This window comes from Protopterus annectens, chromosome 17.part0 (genome assembly GCF_019279795.1).
Source record: "Protopterus annectens isolate FY-2018-M chromosome 17.part0, PAN1.0, whole genome shotgun sequence".
In the NCBI taxonomy this organism is placed as follows: Eukaryota; Metazoa; Chordata; order Ceratodontiformes; family Protopteridae; genus Protopterus; species Protopterus annectens.
In genome coordinates, this window is record NC_056751.1 from 612,616,464 (window position 1) to 612,634,827 (window position 18,364).

The 18,364-nt window shown below is 38.7% G+C and overlaps 1 protein-coding gene across 1 annotated transcript in view; it reads left to right on the plus strand.

Moving 5' to 3' along the window:
- Positions 1-18,364, plus strand: part of LOC122791474 (hemicentin-1-like) — an 810,132-nt gene that overhangs the window by 116,739 nt on the left and 675,029 nt on the right. The window contains exon 3 of the mRNA XM_044059217.1: positions 15,753-16,106. Within this exon, the coding sequence (XP_043915152.1) occupies positions 15,753-16,106 (354 nt within the window). The remainder of the gene's footprint in view (positions 1-15,752; positions 16,107-18,364) is intronic.

The window sequence follows — 18,364 nt, forward strand, 5'->3', positions numbered from 1 at the left end:
ACTCCATCCATCACCGCTTTGGTTGTTGGCCCATGACACAGTCAGAGTAACACATTGCATACCCTACATATGTAGGCACCTGTATGGTTGTGTGGACTACCCTGCCATGTTTGACTTTCCACATGCTATACCTCACACACATAGGCACATGCCCATACTTAACTTTCATTACATGGTTGGTATACCCGGGTAATACCCGTTCAACTGTGACACATCCTGACAAGTTCGGCTTGGACCGCTGATGCGCGGATTTTGTCCAACTGTTCTAATCACTGGTAGGATGCCACCTTTTCCTATGTCCAGGATGGGATATATTCCGGACACATATCCGAATGTACTGGACAACAAGTACCCACAATCAACGGTATGGATAATACTGTTCCTTTCAGCCTACATGTTGTCTTGTTGTTGTAGCAGTTTATATGCTCCTTCTGTTTCGTTTACATGCTTATTCTATTTCCTGTCACATTTGGTATGTGAAATATGGACATACCTATTGTATGTGACTATTACATGCCTTGTGGGATATAATTTGGTCATACGGTCGTTAGATATGTACATTTATCGTGTATTTTGTTATGGACACATCTGCCCAGCTGTGTACCCTCCCTCACAATATGGGTCAGCTGGTGACCCTGTCCATTGGGCTAGACGTACCTATTGACAGCGCGCTAACATACGATGCGTTTCACTTCCACTTGGTATAGCTATCTACACTCCATTGGACTACGGGCACACAGTTTTCCATGTCATTTGTTCGCGGGATAGGGACCCGTTATTCCCTACCGTGCATTTCTGTTTGCTTCTTCATTTTGTGTTCACAGGAACTGTATTACATGCTTTGCATACGTTTCAGTATCCACGGACACTGACAGATGTGATTACTATTGCTTGCAAATTGTTATATGCAAGCATTTTAGGTTGCACGTCGACGGCTGACATTTCCACGCCTCCGTGCGGCACTTCGACATGCCCTATGCACTCGCGTTCCTTTCCTATGCACGTGGCTGTGGCGGCAGCGCACCTTTATTAATATGCATTTGGCGCTACTGCACCATCTTCACACTGCACGGTCAGTGCAAACCTAACGCCGGCCTTGCGCCGAGCTTCATGAATCCCGGGGGTAGTGTTTGTATTATATATGATGTCTAGAGTTAATGGTTAATGTCAAGCTACAAAGAAATTGCACTAAATAATGCTTATCATAACATCTCTGCTGCAATATCCTTAACTATACAGGGTTTTATCCTGCTTAGTATGTAATAGGCAGCCACCTTCCAAGGCTTAAGGGGACCATATACATGCCCAGACAGTTTACTGCTTGAGCAGGGTGGTAGAAAATCAGTGATCTGGGTGCCAAGTCCTTCAGAGCTTTTCAGCTACTGAAGAGTGCTCCTCATGCAGACTTCCAAGGATCGATGGTCGGCTTGCATTTCTGCATTGCTAACAAGATAAGCTCCTTTCAGGTAAAATTCTTCCAGAATATTTTTTTGACTAAAACAGCATTTTTCTTCTAAGAATTTTTTTTTTGCCAGGAATTAGATATTTTTTGGATTGTCACATTTCAGTCACCTAAAAAGGTATAGTTCTTCTATTAGTTTTCAACTAAACTTTTGCTTTTCTGAGATTTCATCTAATTTCTATGGATAATAGTTTTACAAATTGATTTTAGGGGTTGGCCAAGTGTGTGTTGAGCTTGACAGTGTTTTCTTCTGGTGAAACAGTACTTTTTTAATATTTACCATTTACTGACTGCAGCTGTCATCATTATCTAGATTTCAGGCTTCTTTCTCAGTTTTACCATGAAGAGGCTTACTGGTTCCTCAGGTCTTCATTCCCTGCAAAAAAGAAAAAAAAAATCCAGACAGCTTGTGTCTCATCAGCAAACTGTAACTTTGCTTCAGCCATGGATGGGTGACATTTCTGCCTCCTCAGACCACTTATTTTATTCCGTGCATTCCTCGGCTCTAGTCCCTTCACCCACCAAGGACCATAAGTCAGGCATGTCCTCTGTGGCTGTTGGATGTCCTTGGTAGACATGGAAAAAAACACTTTTGATAGGAAGGAGCAGGCAAAGCTTCTCTGTCTACTTGGACTGCAATATCTGTTCTTTCAGGGGATGTCTCTGACAAGAGTTGGTATGCTTATAGGCATATCCCTGTTAAAAAGAAGCAGAAAGTTAAACAGTTATCTTCTCCTGTGTCTATTACTTCAGCCAGTGAAGATGCTGGTATCAGAAAAATGAACCCTTCAGTTTCTAAACATTCCCAGTTTCATGAACAAGGAATAGATTTTGGGGGACCAAACTGTGTTATTTCTCCTTGGGCAAATGATTCTGACTGAGGAGAGTATTTTTTTCTGATTTTCACTTAGAAGACATTTTCCATTTGTGAAATCAGTTTTGTCATTGAGAACAAAATGTCATTCCAGTTTCTTTGCAAAACACTACAATTTATTACAAATGGAATTTCCTCAGTCTGCTTCTGTTTCCCCTGTTCTTCAAGCCTTGGAGGATGTTTTATTACAGCCTGCAACATGCCTGACAGCCAGCCTGCAGGTCCTAAGAAGGCAGATTGTATAAAGCTCCTCAATCTTACAAATACTTTTTAAATCCCAGATCTACCCCTGCAGTGATTTTCATGTTAAATCCTTCTGTAGCTAAAGATTTGATAAATGTTAATTCCTGCCCTCTCTGACAAGGATGGGAAAGGTTTAGGCAGTTTTGAGTAACAGTGCATTCCTCTACCACTCTTATTTTTAAGATTCTTAATTGTCAGGCTCACATGTTAATGTTTTAGCTTGCATCATTTGAAAATATGAGGAATATTACTGCCACTTTTCCTTCCTCTGTGGACACATCTTCTGTAAATACTCTTACTGCATCTGTTACTCAAGTAACCAAACATTCTTAGGAGTGTGCTTATAACTCATCTGATGGCTCTTCCAGCGATGCAGCCACTGTATCTGTGACGTTACATTCTCAAAATTTGCCTGAAGATGTTAAAGATAAAATTTTGAATTATTCCTTTGATAAGGAGGTTGTTTGGGTCATCTGCTGTTGAGTTGTGAGGAAAACTGATTTCACGGGTGACTCAGATATTTCAGCCTTCCTTCTCCAAGTTTGTTAAAGATTTCATCCCTAACTCAGGATCCTTTTTTTCCTAAAAAACAAAATAAGCAGTCTCAGCAAGCTTTTGACAAGCTAATATAAAAAACAAAAAGCAATGGCAAGGAGCCACCAAAAAGAAGGGTGAAGCCTCCCAGAAGACAAATCAACAAGTTTGAATGACTGTCCTTAAATAGTAATCCCCCTTTCCCACCCTGGAAATCCTTCTCCAAAATCTGTCTTGCCATTTCTCTTTTTCTTAACATATAATCTCAGGCAAATAGGTTTTGAGAGTGATTTTTAAGGGTTTCAGATGACAGTGGAGTCTCTACCTCCTTTTCAGGGGATTCCTCCAAATCATCATGATCAAACTTATTTTTCCCATTCTGTCATTCAGCATCTGTTGACTTAATGAGCAATGTAACCTGTTCCTGTTTCCATGACAGGGAATGTTTATTTTTCGTTTTTATTTTTCAAGAATGTTTCTGGTACAAAAGAATTAAGCTTCGTGGAGTCCAGTCATAGATCTTTCCTTTTGCAATCAGTTTATTTTATTCCCAAAGTACAAAATGCTACCTCTTCACAATTTGTTACCTCTTATTTCTCCTTTCTGTTTTTTTGGTAACTCTATCTTTAAAGGATGCTTTTAATAATATTCCTATAACCACCAATCTCAAATGTTCTTTAAGGTTTTCTGTGCATGGGTTACACTTTCATTTGTCTGCATTACCCTTTGGGTTATCCACCGCTTTAAGGTTGTTCACAAAGTATTTAGCTCCAGTGATAGCCTACTGCAAACTGCAAGGCGTTCACATTTCTTGTTATTAAGACTACTTGCTTATTTTTTTTAGATTCTTTCTCAAAGTGTCAGGAATTTTTCACTTTGGATAAGGGATTTCTTACACAGGCTGGGATTCCATGAGAACATGCAGAAGTCTTATGTGACCTCTTCTCACGGGATTGTTTTCTGGGGTGTTTCCTGGACAACTCTGTTCAAAGAGCTTTTCTTCTTTAGGAAAAAAAAATAGATCTATATTTAGATCTATTTTGATTTGTTCCATACTGACTACTGTTCCAGCAAGGGGATTTCTCAATATTCTGGGTCTAATAGTATCTGTGATACTCATGATACCTGCTGCAGGACTCCACATAAGAAAAATGCAATGGTATTTGAAATATTTATGGTCTCAACATCAACATCCCCTGACATTTCAGATTCCAGTTTTAGGGTTTGTGGAAATGGAGATTTTGTGGTGGAGACACCAAATTTCTCAGAATCCAAGTCTCCTATTCTCTATTCTTGTTCCGTCACAGTCACAACAGATACCTTAGGGTTTCCTTGGGAAGCAGTGTCTGTGGGAATAAACGTGTATGGCTTATGGAATAAAAAATCCAGACAAAAACATATAAACATAAGAGATGCTAGGTCTTATAAATGCTCTCAATTTCACAATCATATGTGGTCCACAGGTCTTCTAAAAGTGTTTAGAGAAACAACACCATTGTGATGTAGTACATAAACAAGAAAGGGGGAACAAGATCTTATCCGCTATGCAAACTAGCCATGGTAGCATGAGATACAGCTTTTCGGCACAACCTCATTCTACAGGCATCCTATGTGCCATCAGTGTACCAGGAAAGATCCTTATGAATGGAAACTGAATCAGAATGTCTTCCAAGATTTGATTCAGTTGTGGGAAACAGCTCAAATAGATCACTTGGCAAATTTCTGCTCCAGGACTCCGTGCAAGAAGGCCTGGAAGGCAGATGTATTTTCTTTTCCTTTGACAGGAATAATGCTCATTTCCCCTGCTGCAGTAGCCTTTAAGCTATATGGGTTGTTTCCTTGCCTAGGAAACAACAAGTCCAGCTTCATAAAGCTCTGGCTTCCCCCAACACCTTCACTCTCACTGCTGATTGGCCAGACTCTCAGGGTAATGATTTTGTCAGTACTTTTTTGCTGTCTCGAGAAGAAGCATCTCTCAGGCTTCACAGGAGCAGCAATTAGCTAAGAGCTTCATTTCTGGCAAATAAGTCCTTGATAGGGAAACCTTCCACACAGAAATTGTTGTCGTTTTAAGAAAATTTTACTGAATTTAATTTTCTGACTAAAAGTGTTATTTCCCCTTTAGGAAACCTGAGGTTTTTTTACTAAAAAGTGGACATTTCCTGTCAGGGATGGCTATTTATAACTGTTTGTGTTATGTACGTTATAAGGGGTTAATTTTTACTAAATATATGTTCTGTTTGTGTAAACTTCTAAAATTATAACTAAAAGAATTAGTTTTGGATTGAAAGGGACATGTTTTTGACATTGTCATGCTTATGCGAACTTCATGACAACCTACCTGACATTTTTCTTTTACTGTCACTGTTTTTATTTTATTAACCAGGAAAATTGTGTGCTGCCTGTGCTTTTACTTTTTGAATTGCTAGGACAAGAAGTACGTGTGCTGCTTCTGTACACTAGGTGACAACTTACCTTCTGAATGACTGACTCCAGCAATGCTTGGTGTATTTGATGTATTTGATGTCTCTTCCTCGATTACCCCTGCTGTCCCTATAAGGAAAAAAAAATCACTTACTAAAGAGCCCTTGCATTATCTTTGCCTCAGCCAATAGTGGTGAAGCTGTAATGTTCATTAGTTCTTCCTCAGACCACTCTCTTACCTCCCTGGCGTCCTCTGGTTAAGTCGTTTTGGCTACCATGAACCAGACACCTCTTGTCTGGCTGTTTCATTGTCTAGTGTGGACATGGGAGAACCTTCCTCTTTTGGGTTGATAGACACGCTAGGATATTCTTCAAGGGGTATGCAAGGCAAGAGATCATTAGACTGTCAGACTGCCCTCCTTTAAGTCAATCTTCTTCTACAGGAACTATATAAGGAAAAAAATAAAATATTAAACATTATTTACCTGGTAGTCGTAGTGGTGAAGCGGTAGCATTGTTGCCTCACAGTAAGAGGTTCTCATGTTCGATTCTCAGCTGGAGTGCCTTCTGTGTGGAGTCTGCATGTCCTCCCCAAGGTCGAGTGGCGTTCGAAAGACATGTGTTAATGGGTGTGCCTTCGTTGAAGGTTGGGCGTTGGGCTGGCAACTCAGCACCATAAAAATCTACTGCCAATCATTAGTGGACCGGAGTTCCGCTGTGGTGATCCATAACCGGGAATAGACAAAAAGATAAACATTTACCTCAAGATGTAATTAGAGTTTAGAAGAATGAGTTTCTTACCTTTGCAAAGTATGCATTACAGGCTATGAATCCTGGTATCCAGACGTCATTACAGGTAACCATTCCTTGTAAAGAAATTCCTGAGGATACTGGGTCTGATTATTATGATTTTGATAGAGATGGATTTTAAGACTCACAGTCCCAGTTTTATGACTGTGACAAAAATTCTAATTCCTTTCCTCTTGGAGAATGTTTTTTTTAATCAGACAACATCCAGGTGAATGCAGTATTTTTAATGGAACAAATTGAGGTTCCCTGTGAACTGAGAAAGTAGTATGATTTCTTTTGCAAATAGATACTCTGCATTCCTCACCCTTATCTCCTGTTTTGCCAGCCTTGGAAAATATGTTGAATGCTGCTTGTATGCCCCCTGATGCACAGCCTTCAGTTCCTAAAAAAGTAAACATGATGTATAAAGTCTCTCAGACAGAGATATTTCTTTTCTCTCACATGAGAACAGACCCAGTGGCCATATCTACTGTTTCTCTTAACTGGGAACAGACTGGTATTGAATACCAGTCCCTTGCCTGGTGATACGTAAGGTATGATGTTGGACTATCACTGTCTTCCTTTTCCACACTGGCCTTCATAATCCTCAGTTATCAGGCCTATATGTGGAAGCTTATACTTTATGTGGCTAGTCTGAGGGAACTTGCTACATCACTTCCTACTGAAGAAAGTTCTTTTTTGAATAAACTCAGTCTGAGGTATCTAAGCATGCTTTGAAGAGTGTATATGATTCTGCAAATACTGTGTCTATGGCTACTGATACTGCTACACTGTTCAAAAGATATGCTTTGGTACATAAAGAAAAGTTTGCTGATGAGGTGAAGTCTGAAATCTTAGATTCTGCCTTAGACAAGGAGGTAGTATTTATCTCATCTGCTACCCAGGTTCTCAAGCAAAATGATGAAAGAAGAAAATTGACTCATGGAGCTTCTAAGACTTTTCATTTCTCACAATGGACATCTTCTAGGCCTCTCTCTTTCACAAAGAAGCAATACAAGCAAAACCAGTCTTTCTCTGGAAAAAAGAGATGGCCAGAGACAGATAGCTACAAGAAACAAAGGTCATTTCAGAATAAGAGACAGGCAGACAGTACAGAATGACTATCCCAACATTTTTCCTCTCTTTCATTCCCTCTCTCCCTTGGGTTAATATCTCTACAAATTTACTCCACAAACTGGTCCTCAATATCCCTCTTTGAAAAAAAGATTATCTCAGACTTTTGGGTGTTAAAAGTGGTGATGGAGGGTTATAGATGGCACTGGATAGGAAAAACTCATTTCAGGGGAATACCTTCCCATCCTCTGAACCAAACAGAATATTTTCTTCAGGTTCTTAAGTCTTTGAACACCCAACAAATCAAAGAACCAGTGCCTGTAAAAAATAGGCACAAGGGCTTCTATTCCAGAATGTTTCTAGTACCGAAGAAGGAGATGATGTGGACAACAGTACTAGATCTTTCCTTTCTAATCCTGTACGTGAAAGTACCAATATTTAGAATGTTGGGCCTGCAAAACCTGTCACCCTCATGCCTCCCATGAGTTTCATAGTTTATAGGTGTTTACTAGGCTAACAACCACAAGGGCCTTTTTAAGCCTAGCAATGCATCCCAAATCTCTGACAAATGTTGATACCCTTGATAAGTGTAAGTATGGGCCCAGGAGATGAACCATTTACAGGTTACCTGTTTGCATCAGAAACATAGGTGACAAACCAGGGATAAATATCTGGTTTCCCATCCAATTATCCAAGTTGCAGTTGAGTTGGATTAGGGAGGAACTCTGATTCACATGGATGGGGAGCCTGTTCCATAGGTGGGGTAAGTCTCTGGGATACATACCTATCTCTCCAACAGGTCTTATTTATATCACAGGCAAGGTTAAAGCCTTCAGAATGGCTAATTCTAGTACTGTTTGTTTTGTAGATATGCAGGAGGTCCATCAGAGTGGGGTCTGACAATGCCCTGTATGCCAGGCATAGATCTCCCTTCAAAAGCCTGTCGGAGGCAGAATACAAGGAGAGAGCCTTGAGGCAGTCTGCATAGGACATATTGCTTACACCCTGTATTCTTTTAATGAGGAACCTCTGTGGACATTTCAGTTGTTGGATATGACTGGTTAGGTACATACCAGAGGGGACATTGTACTCAATGATAGGTCTGATGAATGCCAAATACAGTGGAAAAATGACTTCCTTGGACTTAGATGCCATACCTTTGTTTATAAGTTGTGCAACATAGAATGTTTTCCTCACCACTGTAGACACGTGATGATTAAATGCTAGATTACTATCTATGTGTGTCACTAAGTCCCTGACTACTGGGTCAACTCTAAGGGGTGTGTTGTCAATATATTTACCAGGGATGGATGACTTCCCAAAGGATACTATTATGCATTTCTTGGCATTTAGTTTTAGTCCATGACTCTGACACCAGTCATTTGCCTCTCCCCCCTGGAGAACATTTGTGTCAGTATGAGATTCAATGACAGTTCCTAATTTGCAATCATCTGCAAATTTAGTCAGCCAGAGACCACTGACATTGGCCTTGACTTCTGAGAAGTAAATGCCAAAAAGGAAAGGTCTGATCCCTGCGGGACTCCACCCGTGACTGGCCTCTTTGTAGAGGATGACTCCCCAGCTCTAGTACTAGACTTAAAATGTGATTAACACCATATTCCCATAGCGATAGGCTTCGGGGAATATCTAAGATTCTGTGTTTCTGGGTCACATTATCAATTCTCTGCTTTACCCTCTTTATTATCTCCAGCTCCAAGGGTATTCATGAAATCCTTAGCTCCTGTCATAGCATATTGCAGACTAAGATGGATTTACATTTCCCTTATTTAGATGACTTATTAATCTTGGCAAAGTCTTTATCCAGATGTAAGTCATTAACATGGGTTATGTCTCTTCTGTCCAATTTGGGCTTCTAGATGAGTATTGCAAAATCATCTTTGACTCTATCACAGGATTATGTTACTTGGTTACCTTCTAAGGCCATTTTTAACACAGCAGAAGGTGGACTTTTATTTGGGGTATTTCATGAGATTCTCTAATCAGTTACAGACTTCTGCAAGAAAATTTCTTAGGATATTGGGGTTCATGGCTTCCATGATTCTCATGATTTATCTAGTCAGGTTGTGCATAAGAAAGATGCAATGGTTTCTAAAAAAAACACTTGGACCTAGCATTTCCATCTCCAGAAACTATATCTGTCAACCTCTTACCACAAGAAATCTGGACAAAGTCTAAAATAATGGGGGAGGAGGCCCAAAAATAGAAACAGATTTTAAATATCGATCTACAAACTGAGAAAGTTGCTAAAATAACAGGAATTGTGTCAGCATACTTTTTCTGAAGGATATGAAGTCTGAAAGTCATATCTCTGTCATTATTTAGTGACTTCAATCCTGAGTGATTTACCAAAAAAAACACAGATTTTATGATGAACAGACCAAAAATATGAGGCAGAAACCTGGATATTTTGGACAATTTAAACAGTTAAGAGGTATACCTGGAACATCAAATTCCAGTTTTGGACATTCTAAAATTGGAACTGCATTAGTGGAGACAACAGATTTGGTTTACTCCAGATCTCCCTTTCTCTCCTCAGACCCCAAACCAATCTCTCATCACAGACACCTCAGATTTTGCTTGGGGATCAATTTCCATGGGGGGGGGGGGTAAAGATTCAAGGCCAATGGAATCTTTCAGACAGACCAAAGCATATCACCGTAAAGGAGATACTGCTTGTGATCCATGCCTTAATATCTCTCCATCTTCTAGGGTCTCCAGTACCTACTATACAAGTGATTACAGACAATACCACAGTCATGTGGTACATACACAAGAAGGGCAGTACAAGGTCATGTCCCCCTATGAAGACTGGCTATGATTGCTTGCGTGATTGTTCTTCAACATTCTTTAATCCAAAAAGTATCTTACATTTTGTCAGCACAAAACATAATGGCAGATAAGCTGAGTAGGACCAGAACAGACCCTCCTGAATGGAAATTAAATGGAAGAGTGTGGGAATCTCCTTAAACATATTTACCCGCCTCCTTCCAAAACAGACAACTTAACAAATTTTGCTTTGGGGTTCTTTGCAAGCAAGCCTCAAAACTGGATGCATTTTCATTCCCATTGACATCCAGGGTAATTCTAAAAATACAGAAGGATTCCCCAAAAATCATTGTAATGACTCTCCTTTGCCTAGGCAATATTGGTTTTCCCTTCTTATGGAACTGGCCAAGGGCAATTACCATAAACCTTCTCATTGATTATACTCACACAAAACATTGGCAAATTTATGCATCTCAAGTTCAATAAATTTCAAACGACTGCCTGGATGATCCAGTTCTAATACGCTTCAGTGCTTATTTTGGGAAGATGTGCAGCAGATACTAAAGGAGGCAATAAAAACTTCTACTACTAAATTGTATATTGGTAAGCAGAATTCATTTTCTAGTTGATACCAATAACCATGGGCCTATCATAGATTTTGTAACATCGGTGCTCAAATATTTGTGCAAGTTACTTTCCTCTGGCCTCTCTTATTCATCTATCAGCATGTCTGCCCATGGATCATATTTTTCTTCTCTATTTGTGACAAAACAGATTTGGAACAGAGTTCTACACCTGAGAACTCCTTGTAAACAGATTGCACCATCTTTGTGCTGGAGAAGGTGACTGTGTCACCTTTAGAACTTGGAAATCAAGCTGATTTAATACTCTTTTCTTGGAAAACTGTAATCATCATTGCTGTGACATCTGCAAGAACACTATCTGAGTCGCACGGTAGTTGAACCTTATCTCATTTTCCACAGAGGCAGGCTCATGTTACACAAAAAACCCTCATTCATGCCCAGAGTGGTATCAGAGTTTACTTTGAATCAAGGCATCAATCTCTCAGTTTTCTATCAAGGTCCTAAAAACCAAGTAGAAAAGATTCTACATACTCTGGACATTCATAGGCAGCTCAGGTTCTATCCCGACAGAACTAGGTCTTTAGAGAAGCTGATCAGCTATTTATTCCTTATCAATAGACAAATAAGGGACATTCTGTGGCTAAACTGACAATTTCCAGGTGGTTGTCCACAGCTATTGCTTTTTTGTTCTCATCATGACAAAACCATTCCCAGCAGTATCAAGGCACATTCTGCTAGAGTCTTCTTCAATGCCATATTGGAAAAGAGTGGGTTCAAGAAACATTTTACAAAGCATTATAACCTGAATTCCTTTTCTAGGTCCAGCACTAGCTTTGCTAGGAATAGTCACCAGGGCTCCTGTATCCATATCCTTCCTCCTCACAGGCTGGATAGGGTTTCTTATCAACCCATATAGCCTAAGAGCTACTACACAAGTGCAATTGATGAACACTGCATTTACCCATAACAGTAGTTGTTCAGATTCCTCACTGATCCAGCCATCTCTCTATTGTGTATAGTTGTTATAGGATTATAAAGTAGGTCTCTGTTTTATATTTTTCCTTCTTATTAATATTATATTGATTCAGAATTGTTAGACCCTACTGTTGCTATTTATGGACTAGAAAGCTCTGAAGAAATCTTTACTCTAACTGCTGATTTCCCTTCTTCAGGCTAGCCAATCTTCAGTCAGAGTGAAGTTGTGGGGGGAGCCAGAGCTAAATGAAGCTAGCTGGTTGTTGTTGCCTAGACAGGGAAACAGCCTGTATAGCCTAAAGGCTACTGCAGCAGTGAGGAATTCAAACATTTTGTGTTATGGATGCACACAACTACAAAACTGTACTGTATGATTTTCCACCCCTTCCTCTAATATCTGGGTCATTCTGAACATTCAGGTGAGCTCCACAAAGATCATTGTGGTGACTTTGTTCTGACCCTGGTAACAGTGGTTCTCCTTTCTTTTGGAAATGGCAGGGGCAAGACTGGGGTGTTTTATATGTCCCCACCCCAAACAGCTATCTGATTTCCTGGATGATAGAACTGCAATGCCTTTTAGGCACTTTTCTCTCTGAGGATGTCCAGGAGATATTAATGGAGTCAAGAAAACCTGCTACAAGAAAATGATATATTAGTAAATGGAAACATTTTTTTTTTGTTGGTGAGAATACGCCCATTCAGGGCTTGTGTTTCTCTGACTGAGGAGTAAGATAAGCCATAGGATAGTAACTGGAACAAAATGTAAAATCACTGTTCATTTGTCATCCATTTTAGCATGTCTGCCCATGCACTCCACTTTTTCAATGCAGTCTCATGTAAATATGTTTTTGAAAGATGTAGTACATATGAATTTGCCTGGAAAACAGGTTGATCCTTAATGGAATCTTAATTTTGTGTTAGAAAAAACTTGCTCTTGCTCCATTTGAACCAGCTTATTAGGCTGACTTGAGGTGATTGACATGGAAAACAGTTTTACAGATGGTCTGATACCTACAGGAAGAGTATGTGATTTGCAATATCATGTGGATCAGTTGTTCATTTCTTGTAAAGGCAAGAAAAAATGGAAACCTGTGTCAAAACAGACTATTCCCAAATAGTTGCCTCATGATATTACATTATTAAGCGTACCACAAAAAAAAACTATGCAGAATCAAGGCTCATCTACCAGGGCCTTGGCTTCATTTGTGGCTTTTTGGAAAGAGCTGAATTCTGGAAGTACTATAGAAGTTCTTCAGTGCATGCTTTTTACAAAGCACTATAAACTATATTCTTTCTCTAGGTCTAGGACAGACTTTGCTATGACTATTCCCTAGGGGCTCATGGACCTTCATCCTTTCTCCTCCCATTCCCATTAAGCAAGCAATATTTCCCAACTAGATGCATGTTATTGTGTAAATTATGTGTGCCCATTGGACTTCTAAGGCCCAACACAACAGGTGGAGGGCCTCTATACCCCTAGAAGGGTGTTATTATACAATAACACACATTGGAGGACATTATTATACATAGAAAAATTTTTAAATTGCTTTGAATTTTTTTATTAATATAACTTTCTTTATATACTTTTGTTGTAAAATAGTCCCCCATTTAATTCTTGAAACCTTTTGTAGTACATGTAATTGTTGTACGAGGAAGTGTTTTACATCTAAAATATAAGTTATATAACTAATGTCTACAAAACATGCATGCACATTTATAAGCACAGGCAGACATATAGACATAATCTCAATTTTATATACAAGGACACACACACACACACACACACACACACACACACACACACACGCATTCAGAAATACAGACATAGAGACAGACTCACATGCACATAATGAAGACATGCACGCACACACACACACACACACACACACACACACACACACACACACACACACACACACACACACACAGCAGTTTACAACCATTTTGTGTGATGTCTAATGTAGGAAAAAAATTATTGAATGAAAGATATTGCAGCTGTCTCCCCCCACTCCCTGATTTTGTCCATAGTGCTGCTCTGTGTACTGATCTCCTCCTAAAATACTAAAGATTAAAGTCCATCAATAATGCCAGCCATTAGGAGTTTCATACCTCAGTGCTGATGGACTACCTGTTGTAGTCAGGGCTGCCCCTCTGTCTCTCCCTCATTCACTCTCTCTCTTATACAAGTACACACATGCAGGCACACACATACACTGAGGAATAAGACAATACATCAGGAGTTTCCTAATTCCATGTTGATGAACTGCCTGCTGCAGTCAGTGCTCTCTCTCTCTCTCTCTATCTCATGCTTTCAAGCATGCAAATACTCACACATGCAGACAAAAATATACAAATTCACTTGCTGTTTTTAATGTACTTTTTACCATAATTTTATACTTTTTAAACAGCAAAGTTCTGTTTAATGAGCTTAAAAAATTGTGACCATTTTTTTAACTGTCCGAGCTTCATGGCAACTTAATATGCTGCTGTGAAGCAGCGGACTTGTTTTTTAGTGGGCATTTCCTGTACATGAACACCCTGCTAGAGAACATTTCTTCTCCAGTCATGATGGTGATACACAGGTAATCCATTCTCTACCTATGGTAATCTACCCATATACCTTAGGCTATTACAACAGTGATCCATATGATGAACATAGAACACTTGTGTAAGTAAAATTACCATAACAGTTGATGTTTGAATGATCTCTGCTGCAGTAGCTGCTCCCTTCCACCCTCCATCCCCCAACTATTTATATGCTTTTTATGCCAGGGTGTGGATGTTTAGAATTATTTTCCTAGCATTGTCCTTCTTAGGGTTTTAACATCCCTCCTTCTCTTTATTAGTGTGAAAGCTGTGAAAGAATTGACTGCCAAACTTGACTTTTAGTTAGCTCAGCTTGAGCTAACAGTTTGCGCACATAGAAGGTGACATGAAGCTTTGGAAGCTGTTTGTGAGTTATATCCTTAGTGGAGTATAACCCGTATAGCTTAGACTACTACAGCCGTGATCATCTGAACATCTATACTGTTATGAAAGGCTTACACATGTGTACGACATGTTATGTTACAGTTTCTATTCCCATGCAAAACAATAATGTAATAATGTTTAACATTAATTGGACATTAAGGATGTTCTACACCTAGTTATTATTCACCAAGTGTAGAGGATTATGACTGGGTATCCAATAGTAACCAGCATGTTATGTGCTCGAGACATGGATGTCAAGAAATTCATCTTGGGAGTGGAGCTTAAGAGGTGAATCTTGACTTCCATAGCTTATCATCCCAGGTTTTGAGCAGAGAGACCCTAACATAATTATTTGTAGTGAACGTAGTTCTGCCTGCTCCCATATGCTGCAAAAATTAGAGAAAAAAGTAGAGTCTTACAGCTTAAAACATAGAACACTAAAGATTGCCACAGAGAGATCAGTTACTAAAGAAGAGCATCAGGAAGCACATAAAGACTTCATTTGGACTGTTAAACACTTCAAAACAAAGGTCCAAATGAAGGCATTAATGGTTTTACCACTCTTGTGTTGTTGCTGTTGAGTACTGCTAATGCTATAGCATGAGATTAGTGCTTAATATTATTAAGGGGGTGCTTAACAAAAGCTTTTCTGATGTCAGGAAGGTGCTTAACAAGTCTGTCTTTTCACCAGTTTTGGAGTGTAATCATGACATTGCGTGCACTATGCAACTTTTTTATCCTTTCTGTCAAGAAATAGCTCTGTAAGAGTAGTACTTCATTTGCATTCAAGTGAGCTTGCTGAGTAACAAACTGATATAGCAGTCCCAGATCTTCATACCTGGGATACATTTTCTAAATGTTTATACTGCATTACATACTTTTGAAGAACATTATGATTTTCTTTGTGAATGAGCTGTCCTATACATCATATTGTCTGTATTGCTTGTATGCATGTGTCTATTTCATGAAGTACAGGACAGAAAAAAGTCACATTAGAAACAAAAAACTGATTATGTAATCTCTATTTGTATTTCAGAAAGGTTCCTTGGTTTGAAACTGGCAAAAACCATCATTGGTCATTTTGGTAAAGAAGTATTACTGCCTTGCTTTTTTACACTGAAGACACATCCTAAAAATTTGGAGGTGAGCTGGGTAAAAACTAACTTTGAGAAAGAAATTGCCATACACTCATTCACTGATGGAAGGATCACTACTGAAACAGAAGGTGAAAACTTCAGCAGCCGAACTAGACTGTATAAAGAAGAACTTCGCCATGGCAATTTTTCTCTCAGACTAATGAATGTGTTACTGTCGGACCAAGGGAACTACTGTTGTTCTGTGAAAACTGACAAGGGGATAAAACGTGCATTCATTCAGCTATATGTTGCAAGTAAGTACTTGTTTAAACAGCATATTCATAGCCATACATATTTACAATCTGTTAGGTAAGTCTATTTCTTGGCAACCACCTCAAAAGGATACACAAAGAAAAAAAAAGGTTTAGGATAAAAAGTAGATGCATTTACAAATATTTGGTTTCATATCTCTCCTAAGGCTTGCATTCTGATACTATTTTAGTCATGTAATTGCCATTACTTTATATACACCAGGTTGTGGACACAATATATTACTTTTACTAAGTGGAACTAAACATTTATAAAATTGAAAGTGGCAATTTAAGCATTTTCACTGCAGATACATAAACCATATAAAGTTTGATTGACACAATAAGTTAAAGTGATTTTATGACAGATATTAGTTAATTGTTTAACTTTACAACATCCTTATTGACCAACACAGACACTGAGGAAAACTTTATTTCAGGGCTTAGCATGGGAGTTGTAGGAAGAAGGGGGGAGTTACACTGAAATTCATGAAATAGATGTAAAGAAAAAGTGTACATTGCAAAAATGTACCCTTTGTGTCTTTTTGTATTGCTTCTCATGGAACATATTATGTAGCATATTTAAGTCTATGAGCATTAATGAGTACTCCAACACCGAGTTCTCAGCTGTATGCCACATAAATGGGGTTCCCTCGTCATTGTGTTAGTAGGTTAGATGCATAAATATGATACTTCTGTCCAGGTTTACATATAACTGTGCAAAGAGTTTTGGAACTGTTGAGTACTGCGTATGTGAATACACCTCATCAGGTAAAAAAAGAGAATCCGTTTCTGCTCATTATACTTTACGTTACAAAATGGTATAGCATGAAGTCCTGCATGCATTTTCTTTGATGCAGAGCACTATGAATTTTATAACAATAAATAATTCAGAGGGGCAGATGACACCTTATTCAAAATTTCTGCTACAGTGAAGCAAATTGTGTAGCATAATACTGTAATTTATTTAAAAACAAGTTACCTGACAACTGGGCACGGAGGAGTTAAGGTTATGAGTTGTTAAAAATGCTTAATCTTGCTTCTTGGTAAGACTCGCTTACTCTCCATTAGTTTACTAAGTGTCTTTAACTCACCGAGTCATTTGATAACACCCCTACAAAAGTCATCCCTGATACCAGACTACTAGGAATGACAATTGTTGATGACCTGAAATTTGACTTACGTATGCAACACCTTATCAACAAAACTAACTGTACAGAAAAAGAAATACTCACCTGATTGATCCAGGAGACTCCTGTTCTCTACACTCCTACTTCTCACTTTACTATCTGGCTCCAGAGTATCTCCCAACCTTCAAGCTTCCATTCAAAGTAAAATAAACCAGTGCTACAATAAAATAGCAAAATTTGCCACTAACTCAACAAACAGAACTCATTACTGCTTAGCCTTAAAACAGCTTAACTGGCTTACACCCAACTACTCTTAGTCCTCAAATTCATTTACAAACCAGAACAAACCAAAGCCCTATTAAACTTATTGTAAGCACTCACCCCTGCTAGGTCTCTTTGGTCTGAAACCAAAATGCTCCTCACAACCTTACAGACCTCAAATGTCAGCGGGATCGTCTCTCTGTTCTAGCTCTTTCCTTGTGGTTACATTTAGGCCAATAAAGCAGTTACAACTTTATCATTAACATAATAAAACCATCTCAAAAGTCGCTTTACCCTGTTTTCATTCTGCCTCATTTTATTACATAATTTTACTGTATAAATCTCCTCCACATCTACCTTTCCACAATACCCAAATTATTTGAACCAGAGTCGTTTCATTTTATCATTTCCTCTTCAGTGAAATTTTAATAAAAACATACATTTTTTAAAGTTAAGTTGCTTTTAGATATGGAATACTTACTTTTTCTGCCAGCAGGTCTGAACATCTTAATATTCTCTTATATTTGGACAAAAATGCTTGCTACCTTCACACTTTAAAAGAGCATATCCTGTTTTCCTACATTTTGTACTTCTTTTCACTCTTGACAGGGATATTTGATAAGTTCAAATCCAGTCTCGGTCTCTCATCTGATATTCTGTTCTGTGTCTTCTTTGCAGATCTGGGTGTTTGCCCTTTGTATCTAAAATAGTCCAGCTTTGTACTGTATAATGCCTATTCAGTAGTTCTTCATACCAACTTTTTCTGTATATGCCACACTTGATTTCACTGTACTTTAGCTTTATTCATTATTCATAGTTATCTTCACATATCTTTTGACAATATTACCATGTAATTCTGAAGAAGACTCTATA